This window comes from Netta rufina (assembly GCF_964035555.1).
Source record: "Netta rufina genome assembly, chromosome: 8".
Classification (NCBI taxonomy): domain Eukaryota; kingdom Metazoa; phylum Chordata; class Aves; order Anseriformes; family Anatidae; genus Netta; species Netta rufina.
In genome coordinates, this window is record NC_140131.1 from 24,806,118 (window position 1) to 24,822,629 (window position 16,512).

The following is a 16,512-nucleotide window of genomic DNA, read 5'->3' on the forward strand; positions in this document are numbered from 1 at the left end:
CTCCAGATAGAAATCTGCAAATAATTTCAAAGATGAAATTCAAAGTGTCAGTTTTACAGTACAATACGTTTTTGAGGGGGGCCTAGTATAATATTTTGCTTATCTCAATTTGAAAGCTAAAGAAGCAAATCAAAAGATCATGTCTTGTGATTTTAAACTATCATTTATTTAATAGTAGGTCTCATATCTTGTGGTCTGTCTTTAAAAAAAAAAAAAATAATAATAATAATCTGCATCTAGTTCTCCAATATTTCTTAAATTGTGGCACTGAGAAAGTCAAGTTCATTCCTTCTTCCCTTCTGTCCTTTTGCAAACACAATGACATGGAGCCATCTTGAAGACCATGAAGACCAAAAAGCATTCTTGTTATTTTTAAAAACTTGCATAAAATGTGTAAAACTACCTAAAAAACTGTTGTAATCTTAGTTCTTTACAGGTGTAGGGTAAAGGGAGGTCAGTCATTTTACACAGATGAAATCCGAGTTCAGCTACTGCTCTTCTCAGTTGTGAACTTACTGGTTTAATGAAGATTCGGTAATATATATAAGGTTTTATCTCTGTTGAATCAGCTGCATGGATGGATGAATGTCTTAGTTTTTCCTCTATGATAGCCTAAGTGCATATGTCAATGAAGATGGTTTTTAAATTAGACTAAAAAGATACTACTTTCAGGAAAACTGAGAATTTGGTATATCTTTCCCACAGTTTGACTTCCAAATCACTTTTTTTTTTTTTTTTGTACAGAAAAGATTTGATATTTATTTAGGAATACTTAATACTACTAAACGCTTTTGCAGAAGCACCCATGTTTTTGCTTTCTTCAACATTTTGGAAGTTCTGTTTCTTAAACATAAGATCAGGACATGTTAATAAGCACTGCAAATTAGTCAGTTTGATCACCATACACCAATAAAATCACATCCCTATAATTATTTGATCCTACAAAATAAGTAATTGTAAGTTATAGATTATACTTTTGTGTGTATTATAGAAATCAATTAAAATGGACTCCTTTTGGGGAAAAATTAGCTCAGAAGAAAACTAATGTTAACTTTGCTATTGCTTTTAATGGAACTGGACTCTACCCGAAATATCACAATTATACTTCACAGAAATTAATCCAACTGCTTACTTGATCTTTGGTTTTTGATGAAGAAGAGCTTTAGTCTCTCTTTAAATGTGTTTTCATTCATATAGAATTCAACTTGCACCCTGAAATATAAAAGGAAGGATTAGAATTGAATATGAAAGGCAATAAATGTTTGTTTTTTGTTTTTTTTTTTTTTTTTCAAGAATAACTTTCCCTAATAATCTCTCTTTCTATATGACTGGAGGAACAAAAACTGTTCAGTCAAAAGCTTACTGAGATTTGAGTGGTTAATATTAAGACTAAAATTGAAACAAAAACGTAACTAGTTTATCCTCTTCACAAGCAGAATCATTTTCAAAGTATTTGAATGCTCTACACTGAGAAATCAGACACTTCTATGTTTTTTGAATTTCCACTGGAAGTTTATTTCATTGATGTTCAGGTTAAACCATCTGAACTTAATTCTTTCTCTAAAGTTGGCATTTTAATGATTTCTTTTCCTGTTTGCTTCACAACTTTATTAAGCATTCGTGCCTCTGTTAAGTGTTTGCTAGTATCAAATGTTCAAATGATTCTATACCATGCAAACCACCTTCTGAATTTCATTGGTTTTTGTCACAACAAAATTGAGACCTGAAAGCAAGAACATAATGCAGTCATCTGATGCTGTACTGCAAGCAGTTCCTCCCAATTTTGCTAAAGCAACAGTAACTTTTTTCCTCTATTACCCCCCAACTTGCCAGGATCCTGTTCATGTCTCTGTCCCTCAGTTCAGTTTGAGTATAACCTACGTAATAGCTCTCAAATGGGAAGGGAGAACAGTGTTGTAGATGTGAGCAAGAGGAAAAAGGTGCACATTAACTGTACAGAAAAACTTAGTCCATTCTAGAGTTGTGGAGCTGCACTGGTTGCAGCTAAGATGAGTGCAGCATTAACTCCATTTTCACTGAAGTCCCTGATATATTCAATTAGCTCGACCTCCTTCACAAATTCTACTTCTCCTGTGGAGAATGCTCATTCACTTCACCCCAGAACAATTCCTGTGCCTCTTTGAGAAGCCAGTCAGTTTGAGAACTGCTGTACTCTTACTGAAGTGAGTTTGCAAAAGCAAATGAGAATTCCACTCCTTCCTATTCAAAGGATTCCAAAAAAGCTTATTTCTAAGCATCTATTTATATTGAAACTATGTTCTGTAACTTAGAGATTTTACATTTATTTCTGTGAAATAACATGTTTGATAGAGTTAAGACTGTATCATATGATTTACCAGCTTTCCTGCCCTAACTGGCTCTACCCCTTCTGAGGTAAGATCTGTAAGCAGTTGGAAATAGAAGAAATGCACCTGTCTTCCCCTTCTTAAACTAAGAGTAGCCACAACTATGTATTTAGAATAGCTTAGGCATATAGGAATGTCCTAGAGTCCCACTAGTCTAGAGGAAAAGTCCATCAGACAATGAACAGCTTGTTGCTGGGTTCTTCTTTATTGAGGTTAGATGCAAATGGAATGTTATGTTGCTGAAGACTGTGGGAGGCACTGGCATTAACAGAAATGAAGGTTAGACTGTCTGTAATCTCAAGACAAGTTAAAGAAGCATGTCCAGGTGTTAATTAGAAGGTGAACAGGTTGGGGGTAGGGGACTGAGCTCTGCTTCAGTTCTTTTCTGCGCATTTCCCAAAGTACTTACTGTCACTGTGTTAGTGACAGTTTAGGTGGGAAACATTTCTTTCCCATGACTTGGCAACTGCAACAGAAGTGTATATACTTAATCTTCAAGGATGTGTTTCAGTAGGTAAACAAAGTGGCACAAGCTATTGAAGTGAGAGATGTTATTTAAAAGCAGCACAGTATTGGTTATCTTTTTATGCTAATCTTTGATTTTTAGCTAAAAAAATAAAAAATAAAAAAAAAATTAGTTGACAACTGAAGAACAACATGTTAACAGAAAGCCATGATTTAATGATATCGAAGGAAGAGGATGTGGGAGCTAATCACCCTCCTATCACTACAGTTAGGAACTGCTCTGCTAGCCCTCTAGCAGCTGTCTGCTTCCACCTCACTTTCCTTAGCAGCCAGAGCTTGCAGCAGGCTGGGATTCCACGCTGCTGCAGTTTCCATGGCAAAATGCATCACAAATGCTGCTAACACCATTCCTATGGTTCAACTCCTCCTTTCCCCCGGTTGTGTTTGTGGATTTTTTTTTTTTTCAACTTCAGTAAAAACTATTCTGACCTATATTTGCAGGAAATACTTTATCACACACATAATCACTGTAATTTCATAATGCTCTGGCTACTGGACAGAATATTTCACTTAGTAAACAGCAATAAAACCAAAAATAAATGACTGAAGGAGCCACTGGTAGGGATAAGGATGGAAACTGCTGGATACTGTTCTTTTTCAATATTCTGCTTTTTAGTTTGGGGGAGAATGTTTGTTGCACTTCAATCATTGTTGTGTTCTTCAAATGAATAATTGTTTACCCTAAATACTTGCTGTCTTCTCTCTTATTCCTGCTCTGAAGTGTAACATAGAAAATGAGTGTTTCAGGAACAGAATGTAAATGAGTTCTTATTTTTGCCTGCAATGTTACGATCACCTATTATTACCAGTGAAGGGCTTGCACAGGATTTTTCTGCACTCACTATGCATTAGTTAGGATGTTTCATTGCAATATGTTTATATAAAACAAGGTTACTCTGTTGCAGCAGAAACACTAGTTTCAACACTAATTTGGTTCCAAGCAAATGGAACTGGTGATTCTGCTGTTGATGAAATGGCAGCTGTGACATGAAGGCAGGGATCTGTGTCTGTAGATCTGGCCTATAGAATAGGTTTGGTTTTGTTCTATGTTCCTAGGGTCTTTCATCTCCACATACACAGCAGTTGTAGTGCAGTGTACCCTGATCAGAAAGTAAATCAAGCTGGTGGATTAATGTTAAACACTCATGCTTCATGATGGTTACTGGGACAAAAATGTTTAATGAACACAAGAATATTGTGTATGTAGTCAGTCAATCATTTCTAACTCAATCTATGTGGGAGGCAGTGAATATACCATGTGAATCTGCTCTGGGGAGTTAAAGAGCGGATATTTTGCTTTACTTTGCTTCAGCTTTACTGAAAATGCACAAATACGTGGCTAACATATCTCTGGCACAAACAACTAAAGTAATGACTATTGAAAACATTTTATTGGTTTGTGTGTGTGCTGTTCATGCTTTAAAAGCTTTTTTCTAGATTTAAATACTATTAGTGGTGGTCTTCCCCCATTTTAAGCTTGGAAGAGAGATGCAAGATATATTGAAAACATTCCACTGACAGTACCAAAGTACAAGTATGGATTGCACTCTACTAATTCTGTCAAAATGTAACTTGACTAATGTACTTTAATGTAATACAAAGTATAGCGGAAAAATACTAATTCACATCAAGGACACTAATACAAAATCCCTTTCTTGTGGCCATGTGTCACTGAAAACAGTGACTTAACTAATTTTTCTTGCAGTTTTCCACTACTATTTATAATGTCATTCTAACTCCATAGCCATGCTTCACTGTAGTTACAGTATTACCCTGCACCCTCAAATCTACAAATTGCTTTTCTTTTGTGTTAAACAGTAGCAGATGTGACAGAAATAATCCTTTCAGAAACTGAAGTATGAGTAGGATTTCTCACTATGTGCATAGAGAGCTGCAAAATGTTTATGCTTAATGTTACTTGACATGGGAACCAAGCAAAGGCATCAACTGTACAAGTGGAACCAATCTGAAGATAACTACCCATTTATTTGAATCTGTCTTTACGGCAAGAGACACTTCATGCTACTACATGATACATATTCTACAAGAGCCTTGTAATATAGACACAATGTTCTTTTTAATTGGGATTTGACAATCGAATATATGTGAAATCCTGTTAGATTTTCAACTTGGAAATTAAGCGTGTTGCAGTTGGTGCATCAAAACAAAGTATTTGAAATACTGAAGTGAATTGTCAGGGCTTACTTTACAATGAAAAAGGAATGGACACTTTTTTCTCACAGTTTTTAAGAAAAGATTAGTGTGACTTAATGGACTGCCTTGGGTAGAAGCCCATTTTTTGAAGTTTTGTAAGTTTGGGGATAAATGGAACCCTGACTTGTTTAGAGCATCACAGCTAAATTGTTAACACTAGATTTTCTGGGCCTGCATTTTCTATCAAAATCAGTATGACCAATCAAGACCATTTGTCAAATGATACTTCATCTTCCCATGATGAAGGAAAGAACAATAAGACTAGTGATTTTTCCATTACTGTTTCTTAGCTCAGGGAGGTCTATTTGTTTCTGGTAAGAAATGAGTCTCCAGTTGCACAGGTCAGGATAAACACAATAGAAAAGTTCTGAGTTTTTCCAACTCCTCTCCATACTGAATGACAGCAAGTCATTTTGGGGAGGTGCTTGTCTGATCCCACTTATTGGAGAGACAGAAAAGATATGTGTTTAGTAGCTTCCTGATCTGTTGGTCTATTCTTGTGGTGTGAGCATGATATGATAGAGTTGTGGAGATCACAGCCTCAGTGTTTTTTGGGGGTACCTTACAACACAGTTTTTAAAAGCCAAGTCTTTACTTAAGCCATTTGCCGAGCACTAAGCATAGTACTAGATGAAATCTAGTGCTTGCAATATGTCCCTGTATCTTCTTAAAGAATACTTCCTACAAGTGTAGGATGATTAAAACTGACAGGTGTAATGCCTCTTTCTGATAGGGGATTTTTTTCTACTTGTTATGAATACTTTCAAGATCTCTGCTGAACTCCATTTGTGTGATACTGTCTTGTATTATATCAATTATCTCTTCATTTCACTGTCAAAATGTGCAGAATATGGAATTTCAAACTGTAGTGAAGCATTTTGACACTTGGGGTTTTTGCCTTTCTAAAGTCATTGGGCTCTGGACAGCCACTACTACTTAGTCTACATGACATCCCAGGAACAGCTAGGGGATTTCAGGTAAATTAGCTCCTATGGCTCTTATGTATTCTGTTTTAAATAAATAAAAAATACTGTGTACTGAAACTCCATGATTGCAAACCACACAGGCTCTAAACTAAGATCTAATATTTACATTTGCCTTATCTTAATGCTTCCTCTCATTATAGAATGAAACATTTTCTGAATAGTGAATCAAAGTACTCTTCCTATTATGCCTGTAGAACACAAGGAAGGTATTACCCAGGTGTTCTACTTTGACTTAAATATTCCAGATTTACTAATATTAGTGTTGTAATTGTCTTCTGTTTAAAGGCATTCATTATCAAACCCATGAGCAGTCTCAACTGCTTGTTTGCCAAGTTTAAATTATCTCCAAACATGATTCTAAAACATATCTACATGATTAATATTTTGATCTGTTTTCTTCTTATAAGAATAAGATACAGATTTCAACATTGCTGCCAACAGTTGTCCCACTAATTGTATTAATCTTCTATACCTATTTGCCAAAATACAAAAATGACTGCAGCTTTAGAATGATATTATGCAACATGATTTAATTTTACACATATACTATGACTCTCTGTATGCTCTCAAAACGAGAGGATACTTTCAGGGAAGCACCTCCTGAGGCTTACCAGGGAGACCCCACTGAGGCTGTGAGTTCTTTCCATATCTCCCTTAAGTTTCTGATGTTGCAGCAACTCTGAGTTGCACTTCTGAAGGGCAGAGGAGTCCAGGAAGGCTGGGCGCTCTTCAAGAGGGAAGTCTTAATGGCACAGGAACGGTCTGTCCCCACGTGCCCAAAGACGAGCTGGCGGGGAAGAAGACCTGCCTGGCTGAACAGAGAATTGTGGCTTGATCGTAGGAGGAAAAAGAGGGTTTATAAGCTTTGGAAAAGTGGGCAGGCCACTAAGGAGGACTTTAAAGAAGTAGCGAGGCTGTGCAGGGACAAAATTAGGAAGGCCAAAGCTCATCTGGAGCTCAATCTGGCTACTGCCGTTAAAGATAACAAAAAACGTTTCTATAAATACATCAACACAAAAAGGAGGACTAAGGAGAATCTCCATCCTTTACTGGATGCGGGGGGAAACTTAGTTACAAGAGATAAGGAAAAGGCGGAGGTGCTCAATGCCTTCTTTGCCTCAGTCTTTAGCGGCAATACCGGTTGTTCTCTGGATACTCAGTACCCTGAGCTGGTGGAAGGGGATGGGGAGCAGGATGTGGCCCTCATTATCCATGAAGAACTGGTTGGTGACCTGCTACGGCACTTGGATGTGCACAAGTCGATGGGGCTGGATGGGATCCACCCAAGGGTACTGAGGGAACTGGCAGAGGAGCTGGCCAAGCCACTATCCATAATTTATCAGCAGTCCTGGCTATCGGGGGAGGTCCCAATCGACTGGCGGCTAGCAAACGTGACGCCCATCTACAAGAAGGGCCGGAGGGCAGACCCGGGAAACTACAGGCCTGTCAGTTTGACCTCAGTGCCAGGAAAGCTCATGGAGCAGATCCTCCTGAGAGTCATCACGCAGCACTTGCAGGGGAAGCAGGCGATCAGGCCCAGTCAGCATGGCTTTATGAAAGGCAGGTCATGCCTGACGAACCTGATCTCCTTCTATGACAAAGTGACGCGCTGGGTGGACAAGGGAAAGGCTGTGGATGTGGTCTACCTTGACTTCAGCAAGGCTTTTGACACCATCTCCCACAGCATTCTCCTCAAGAAACTGGCTGCTCTTGGCTTGGACTGGCGCACGCTTCATTGGGTTAGAAACTGGCTGGATAGCTGGGCCCAAAGAGTTGTGAATGGAGCCAAGTCCAATTGGAGGCCAGTCACTAGTGGCGTCCCCCAGGGCTCGGTGCTGGGGCCGGTCCTCTTTAATATCTTCATCGATGATCTGGACGAGGGCATCGAGTGCACCCTCAGTAAATTCGCAGATTACACCAAGCTAGGTGCATGTGTCGATCTGCTTGAGGGTAGGAAAGCTCTGCAGGAGGATCTGGATATGCTGCACCGATGGGCTGAGGTCAACTGCATGAAGTTCAACAAGGCCAAGTGCCGGGTCCTGCACCTGGGGCGCAATAACCCCAAGCAGAGCTACAGGCTGGGAGAGGAATGGTTGGAGAGCTGCCAGGCAGAGAAGGACCTGGCAGTGATGGTGGATAGTCGGCTGAATATGAGCCAGCAGTGTGCTCAGGTGGCCAAGAAGGCCAACAGCATCCTGGCTTGTATCAGAAACAGTGTGACCAGCAGGGCTAGGGAGGTGATCGTCCCCCTGTACTCAGCTCTGGTGAGGCCGCACCTCGAGTACTGTGTTCAGTTTTGGGCCCCTCACTACAAGAAGGACATCAAGGTGCTTGAGCGGGTACAGAGAAGGGCGACAAAGCTGGTGAGGGGCCTGGAGAACAAGTCCTACGAGGAGCGGCTGAGGGAGCTGGGCTTGTTCAGCCTGGAGAAGAGGAGGCTCAGGGGCGACCTTATTGCTCTCTATGGGTACCTCAAGGGAGGCTGTAGCGAGGTGGGGGTTGGTCTGTTCTCCCACGTGCCTGGTGACAGGACGAGGGGGAATGGGCTTAAGTTGAGCCAGGGGAGTTTTAGGTTAGATGTTAGGAAGAACTTCTTCACTGAGAGGGTTGTGAGGCACTGGAACAGGCTGCCCAGGGAAGTGGTGGAGTCACCATCCCTGGAAGTCTTTAAAAGACGTTTAGACGTAGAGCTTAGGGAAATGGTTTAGTGGGGACTGTTAGCGTTAGGTCAGAGGTTGGACTCGATGATCTTGAGGTCTCTTCCAACCTAGAAAATTCTGTGATTCTGTGATTCTGTGGTATGTTTCATGAGTTTGATTCCAGACCATATTCAGTGTTTATGCAGTTGTGCCAGTTAACTATTCCTGAATTGCATAAATACTAGTCATGTTTTTCAATAGCATTGGCAACTCCTTTTCAGAAAGAGACTTGAAACAATTTTTTTGAATACCAGGCACGCTGATAAGACTTCTCAGTTGCTGTCAGCCCAGAATTAACTATATGTTGTAGTGTTAGGAGCAAAAGACAGAGTAACACATCACAGAATACCATATCTTTATTTTTGCTCCTCACATATTATTCTATGTTCACCAGACTAATTTATCTATTGACTTCCTGAAATTATTTTTCTGTACTAACTTTTCTCTATACCATTCAAAAAACCTATTTTTTTTTTATTTCAAGAGTTTGCTTTTCTATGAAGGGCAACAGGACAGCTGGTGAATCATGAGTAATGCAACTGCCTTAGGAGGAGGCCAATTCATGAGCCTAATGTGCTCTACTCTGTATCACAGCTACATGTCCCTATCACCGTTGACATTCTAAAGCAAAAGCTACTTGGCAGATACTTCTCCTACAACTACATGGGTCTGTTCATTGAATCTATTCTCTCTGACAGGCAAGTTATACACAGGGTCATGCAGCTTGCTGGGGTAAACTGCATATGATGTATGAAAGACTTAGAAATAACTGTTCTTAGACAAATTATTAAAGGTATTTATTAATGCTTACCAAATTTCTGTATACATAACTTTTCCAATGAGTTACCTTACCTTAGTAAGACTCATTCTTTCATTTCCTCTCCTAAAATAAAAATACTTGTAAGTTTTCCTCAAGTAGACATATTTCTGTCTACACTAAAGCTTTAAAGACCATTCCTGTCCCTGCAGACTGTTTTAGAAAATGTTTATAGCCCTCCATCCCTTTAAATTCCTGCTTACCTCTTTCTTTGGTCCTTGGAGACCTCTTCTCCACACTCAGCTCAGAATTTACACTCCACTAACCTGTCATTCCAGCTGATCTTCCTCCCCATTCCTCCATCTGAAGTGTAAAATACTTCCATTTTCTTCTTCCACAGTCCTTTTATCCAGTTCCTTGCAGAACTCACCCTGTCTTGTCTTCCTCCACACTACAGAATGTCATTTTTTTTCTACCTGAGAATATTGAGGAAAATAGCACAATCATGTGGCTTTTTTCTCTAATTCTCCACATGAACCTTTGCTTTCAACACATATTTCCAGATGGTGAACACGTAAAGAAAGGTAACTCAGAATTCTGTTTTCCTTTCTGCTAGTAACTAACCCTTTTCTATTCTCCTCTGGCAACTTCCTCTCCTTATGGTCAAAGTCTTCCATTTTCTTATTTTTGCTTCTGCTTTTTCTTTTGCATAAACAATTCATTCTCTCCCATAGCACCACCACCTCTAACTCAAACTACAGAGAAAACAGAATGTATAGCCTTCTCTCTAGATCTCTCATATGCCACTGTCAACAGTTTCACAGGTCTTTGTCACCAAGTGTCATTAAGCTAGTGTTATCTGTGGCAACTTCTTTGTCTCTTTAATCACCCATCTGTTTCTGCTATCTCTTTAGCTTAATAGTAAATCGAAGTCAATTCCTTCTGAATTGCTAATGTACAAAATATTCACCTGTGCCATGGGTATATCTGACAATTCCTGCTCTCAATGTTATCACTTCAGAACCTTAGGAGATCTCAGTCTTTTGAGATGTTTGTCTTCTCTCCCCTCATGGATTATTTCATCAATTTTCAGCCTATAACCTGTGTTGCTTGTTAAGATAGTCCACAGATATCATGGCTTTAATAAACTCTGAACTGTATAAATGCCATATGGGCCCCATTACTGTTGGTGCTATATGGTCCCTAAAAGATATCACTTCCTTAGGCCAATTTGAAACTTAATGTTGACCACACATTGTAATATCTATTGCATGTTCAAAATGGATGGATAGAGGTGAGGAGTTGTACTGTTCCTTTTCCAATACTTAAAATAAAACCTACTGTGAGATAGCATCAAATGTTAATAAGTTTTGATACTGTTTTCATATTCTCAATTTAACACTTCTCTCTTACAAAGCTAGCAGTTAAACACTGAGGGACATTGTCATGGAGATTACCCAGATAAAGATAGAAACAGGTGTTCAGATAAACTGAAGCCTTAAATTCTGCTAGATTCTGTCATCCCAAAATACAGGAATCTTAGACTCATTGCTCTCTTTATCAGCACCTTTCTTAAAAATGAGGGGAAAAAAAGATGTCTCTGTGGCATAGCAGATTTTTTTTTCTTTTCACTTTTGTAGTGGCCAAGGACTTCAAACAGTAGGAAGAACTGTGTTTGTGTAGGTCTTTGATTTAGTAAGGATAAAATCAAAGTGTCTTGACAGTAAAGAAATTCTAAGTAAATTCTCTTTTCAAGTCTGGTCACTTGCAAGTATCTCAAATCAGGTTCCTAATAAGAAGTGGAGTTTACGCGATTAGTAATTTGGATATCTCTTATCTATAAGACAGACTTATCTTGCTATTCTGTTATTGCTCATCTGTGAAGTTACCTTTTTCTTCCTTCTTGTTTCTCAAGATTGCACCTTTTCAAAATCAGGAAGTAGGACAAGGCTGAGAGCTGTTAGTGTATAGTATCCTCACAGATTGGATCTCTTATCTTGGTTTTATTTTTACTTAAAAAGTAAGAAATTAAGATTTCATGTTTTTGAAAATGGAGCAGCAGGGAGAAGATAAAAAGAGCAGATGGATATAGGAAAAAAAAATCCAAAAAAGGAACAAAAAACCTTGTGGGTGAATTCCAATCTGTTACCTCTAAAGTATCATGTGACCAAGTGGAAAACGTAACTTTAAATATGACTTGTTAGCTGAAATGCACAGCAAGCTTCCTGGAAGGTCAGAATCGATGCCCACTAAGGTCAACAGAAAGATTCTTTTCACTTAGAGTTGAGTAAAATAACCAGGTAATAAAATAATTACACCAGATATTCACTTATTGATTTGGGCATTTGCTTTTAGTAGTTACAGTTTTTATCCCAAAATGAAAGGTATCTTCTTGTTACTTGTACAACATGTTCTACACAACCCTGGAGGTCAAGTGTGAGATTTGGAAGAGGATGTATATTGATCTTTTTCTAACACAACTTCAGAGCTTTTTATTGTTAACATCTTGTTTTATAATTACTTCTCTTTGGTGGCTTTTCTGCTTTTTTTATGTTATGTTTGCTATTTTTCCATTAAAACTGACAATTTGTCTTAGAAAAATCAATAGCATAATTACATCAAGCCAGAAAAACAAGTTTTGAAGACTTTTCTTGAAATGTTGGGGCTTAATAAGATAACCTACATTTTTACATATAACATTGTAAATTATAGAGAGGTATTAGTTGTACCCACACAGAAAGAAATATAAGTTTATGGAAAAAAGTTACCCTGACCTACAGCAGTCAGGGTAACATTGGTAGTAGGATGATGGTTGGACCAGATGACCTTGAAGGTCTTTTCCAACCTTAATGATTCTATGAATTTAAATGACCTTTGTATGCAGTCTTACTGATTAACATTTCTTAAGAAGAGGTTTCAGAAAGTGAATTCTGAATTTTAAGACAATGTCAACATGTCATGTCAAAATCACAAATCCCTGTCTTCCCTCTGAAAATAGTTTTGTTCAAGAAGGTAATTATACTTTGTGTACCTTATTGTTCCTTAAGCAGAAAATCTATCCAAATTTTCCAAGCAAAGTTCATACATCAACCCAAACAACAGTCTTGTTTTGGTCTCAATTTTTGTATTGAAATTCTGAAATTTAAGTTTTTGTAGCCTTAAAGTTATTCCCCGCATAAAACTGCAGTTACTATGCCTGACGTTATGCTGCCTTTTGTATCACATTGACTTAGTGGGATGTGATCTATTCTGTGTCCTCCCTTTTGAGAGCTGTGTTCTTATACTTCTTTGTCCTAGCTTTGTTGTCTTGATTACTTTCTAGATAACTACATGGATATGATAATGATTCTTAGCTGTTTAACAGCTTCCCACAGAGCTCTGCAGTAAAAATGGCAAGAAAAAAAAAAAAAAGAGCCTGGCTATGCTGAAAATACCAAGAAAGCTCTATAAGAAGCATCAGATAAACTGGAAGTGTCTGTCAGAAAAACAACATGGCATTTGTCCTTCAAATGTGGAAGACTTTCTTCTTAAGTGTTAAGCTAAAAGTGAATACATTTTATGCTCAAGATCCTACTTTTTTTAATTGGCCACCAAATAGATATCTCATACCATCCAGACTGACCTGATTTCTTCTTTTTTTTGTTTTTATTCAATCTCCTAAAGCTGCTTCCTTCAAGACAAACTAAGCATAACTTACTTGCTTCATTTCACACGCAGTGACCATATTGCAGATATTTGGAGGAGAAATGAAGCATGAAGTTTAGCTTATTTATCTAAAACAATTATAAACCTTAAGTGCAGATAACTATTAACCATGAGCATAAAGCATATCAACAAGTTTCTGGATCTGACAATCTAGCTTCAAAGTGAACCCTGTAAAATGTCTTCTGCATTTCCTGTGATGTAAAACTAACATGATGCCTCAAACCTTAATCACACAATTCTCTCAATAAATACTTTCTTTGCTATATGAAAAAAAAAAAAAATGCAGATGAAACTCATCTCCAGTCAATGAAAGCTTGGCATGCACTATACAATTCACATGTGGCTTTTCTGCAAGGGCAATCTGAGTATGAACTATGTTTTCAGAAAATAGACAAGTTTACTGCAACTGCCAGGTCACAGGAAACTAAGCACTGAAATACTTGAGACAATATATCTTTTGTATGTTTACTGCTTCACAACAACCAAGCTGATGCTAATTTTAATCTCCAGTGACATCATCTGTACACTGTATGTACAATTCTATATTCCTGGGATACATACACATTTGATTCCTTGACTATTTTACCCCTCACTTGTTTCCTTCAGGGGAGAGGAAAAAAAAAGACTTCACTTTTGAAGATGGGAAGGGAGAAAAATATTCAATTTCACTTTCTGTTACCACCATTGTCACTTATTCCTTTCCTTTGATCCCTAATCCTCACAACTTCCTCTTGCCACCCACAGTCGTCACCACAGTTTCATTTGTAACCTCCTAATCCCCTCCAGAGAAGGATATGATGAGTGTGGAGTAAGTGCCAAAGCTGCTCTTTGGAGCTCTGTGTAGCAGATCCACAGTACTTTATACAGCATGAAGAAGGCTGGGTGAGTTTTATGCTATGTGGAAGGTAAAGCTATGTACATGTTAACATAGTGATGTAAATATAAATAGCTGTAGGACTGATGAGCTAAAATATTTTTTAGTCAGAAAAATGACTTAAAACCTTTATTTGACAGGTACAATATAGTTCAATAGGATTTAAATAAAAGTCCACACCGCTATTGCAGCAGTAATCCACAAAGCCCAAGTGACAGGACTGATTACTTATGCAGTTGGGTTTTTTTAATTGTTACAAAGGAGGCACAGACTGCAACTGCTACAATGAAACATAAGAGAAAGCAGGAGGAAGCTGTAAAAAAATAAAGCCTTGAAGAAACCTTGCAATGTGACATATAAAAGTAGATATCCAGGATTCTTACGTAGGCAGTAGCTACTTTACCCAAGAGAACAATGGGCCTTCATTACTTTCACAATCTGAAGATCAAGGCTCATCAAAGCAGATCTGAAAGGAGAGACCCAAGCTTTGGCCTTTGATTTGAGCTTCCTATTACCCGTGACAGGGAGAGGGCTGCTAACAGAGGCCTGACAGTACAGAGGTGTCTAGGACATAAGGCTAAGTGTAGACTGCACTGACAGGCCTACCAATATCAGTTTGAGCTAGCTGAATGTTTAACATTGATGTGTAGGTGATAAACTTGCAGACCAGTGTACATGTACATAATATGGGAAATACATGTGTGCAGTGCAGAGTCATTTACTGGGGTAGATTTGAGATCTGTCTGCAGAAGCAGCAAAACTATTACAAAATAGGCAGATGTATTTCCTCTTTGAATCATCTAGTTGGTGTTAATTGGCTTCTTGCAGACTTCCAGGAAAGTCAGATAGTTGTTTTTTTTATATTACACGATGCAGTAGCTTTATGATTTATGTTTGGAACTGATGGCTGTTTATTTATCAACATGTAGGTCCCTGTTCTCTCTGCTGCTCTCAACAATGCAATTTTGTGCCAGCTATTGTTAAATCTATCAGTACTCACCAATGCTTGATTTGCATACTACCAGATAAACCAGTGGTACAGGCTTCTGTATGATTCAGACGTAGGCATAAAAGATTATAAGGCATGTAAAATGGACCTATTCTAACTGTTGACAGCCAGCATTAGATACACCCTAAATTTAGGATGTCATCTTATGACCAGTGTAAGAACCTGCCATCTCTGCAAAGGGAGTGCTCATGTTGCCCTTACAATGGGGTGATTTCAGTATGAGTCAAACTAGGGATTTGCTCTGATTGAAAGCTATCATAATATATATGTGTGTGTTTTTTTTTTTTTTGTTTTGGAGAGTAAGTTTTTAATTGGATCAGTTGTCAACCAGACTTACCTTGATCACTGTGATTATCATCACAGTTAATGCAAAAGAGCAGCAGGACTGCAATGTTTGAGTGGTATAAGGCAATTATGAACTATCTCCTTGCACTGGTGTGAAGGACTTAGCATAAATTTGCTGCCACAGAATTAATAGATCAACTCTGCACTTGCCTAAATTACCAAAAGAAAAAAAAATACTGGGAGAAAAGAATGACTGGTGAAACAACCAGGAACTTTATCAATTACTATACGCTGTTATGTTCATGTGATGTTTATGGAATTGCATTCATAAATGTGCTTATAGGTATCTGGGTTTACAATGCTAGCTAGTCTTTTTTTTAAATGGTGTTATCCATAACTGTTTAAAACTAAGCCTTCACTTAGCATACTGAACTGTTGTATACGTATTACTAGTGAGTTGTTCACTGGCTATACATATTTCCATAATTGGTCCTTTGATACAGAGCCTTTTAGGAATGGCCTTCCAACAATTCTGTAAAATACCTATGCTAGTCATAATGTATCAATAATAATTGTTATTGCTTTATTATATATTCACTCAGAATGTTTGCAATTGGCAAACATACTTTAAAAACAGTATTTCAAAACTAAATGAGTTGGTTCAATTTTTGCCTCCTTCAAATTTGGACAAAATTTAACATATTATTGTAATTAATTCCATGTAGCCAGCCTATATTTTTGTAGGTAATTGCTAAATGGTGATCTATAAAGTGCAAAAATGTTTCCAAATGGATTATGGAAAAAAATATGTATCATCACTATTAGGATGTTAGAATATGAGCCAGCAGTGTGCCCTGGCAGCCAGGTGGGCCAACCATGTCCTGGGGTGCATCAAGCACGGCATCGCTAGTAGGTCAAGGGAGGTGATTGTCCCGCTCTACTCTGCGCTGGTGCGGCCTCACCTCGAGTACTGTGTGCAGTTCTGGGCACCACAGTATAAAAAGGACATGAAACTGTTGGAAAGTGTCCAGAGGAGGGCTACGAAGATGGTGAAAGGCCTTGAGGGGAAGACGTACGAAAGAACGGCTGAGG

At 38.3% G+C, this 16,512-nt stretch overlaps 1 protein-coding gene across 3 annotated transcripts in view; it reads right to left on the reverse strand.

Annotated features, from left to right (window-relative positions):
* Nucleotides 1–16,512, reverse strand: part of KCNT2 (potassium sodium-activated channel subfamily T member 2) — a gene marked incomplete at both ends in the record, with an annotated part of 145,364 nt that overhangs the window by 107,221 nt on the left and 21,631 nt on the right. For all 3 annotated transcript variants that reach the window (XM_084291435.1, XM_084291434.1, XM_084291433.1), the window contains one exon: nucleotides 1,133–1,212. In XM_084291435.1, coding sequence (XP_084147561.1) covers nucleotides 1,133–1,212 — 80 coding nt within the window. The remainder of the gene's footprint in view (nucleotides 1–1,132; nucleotides 1,213–16,512) is intronic.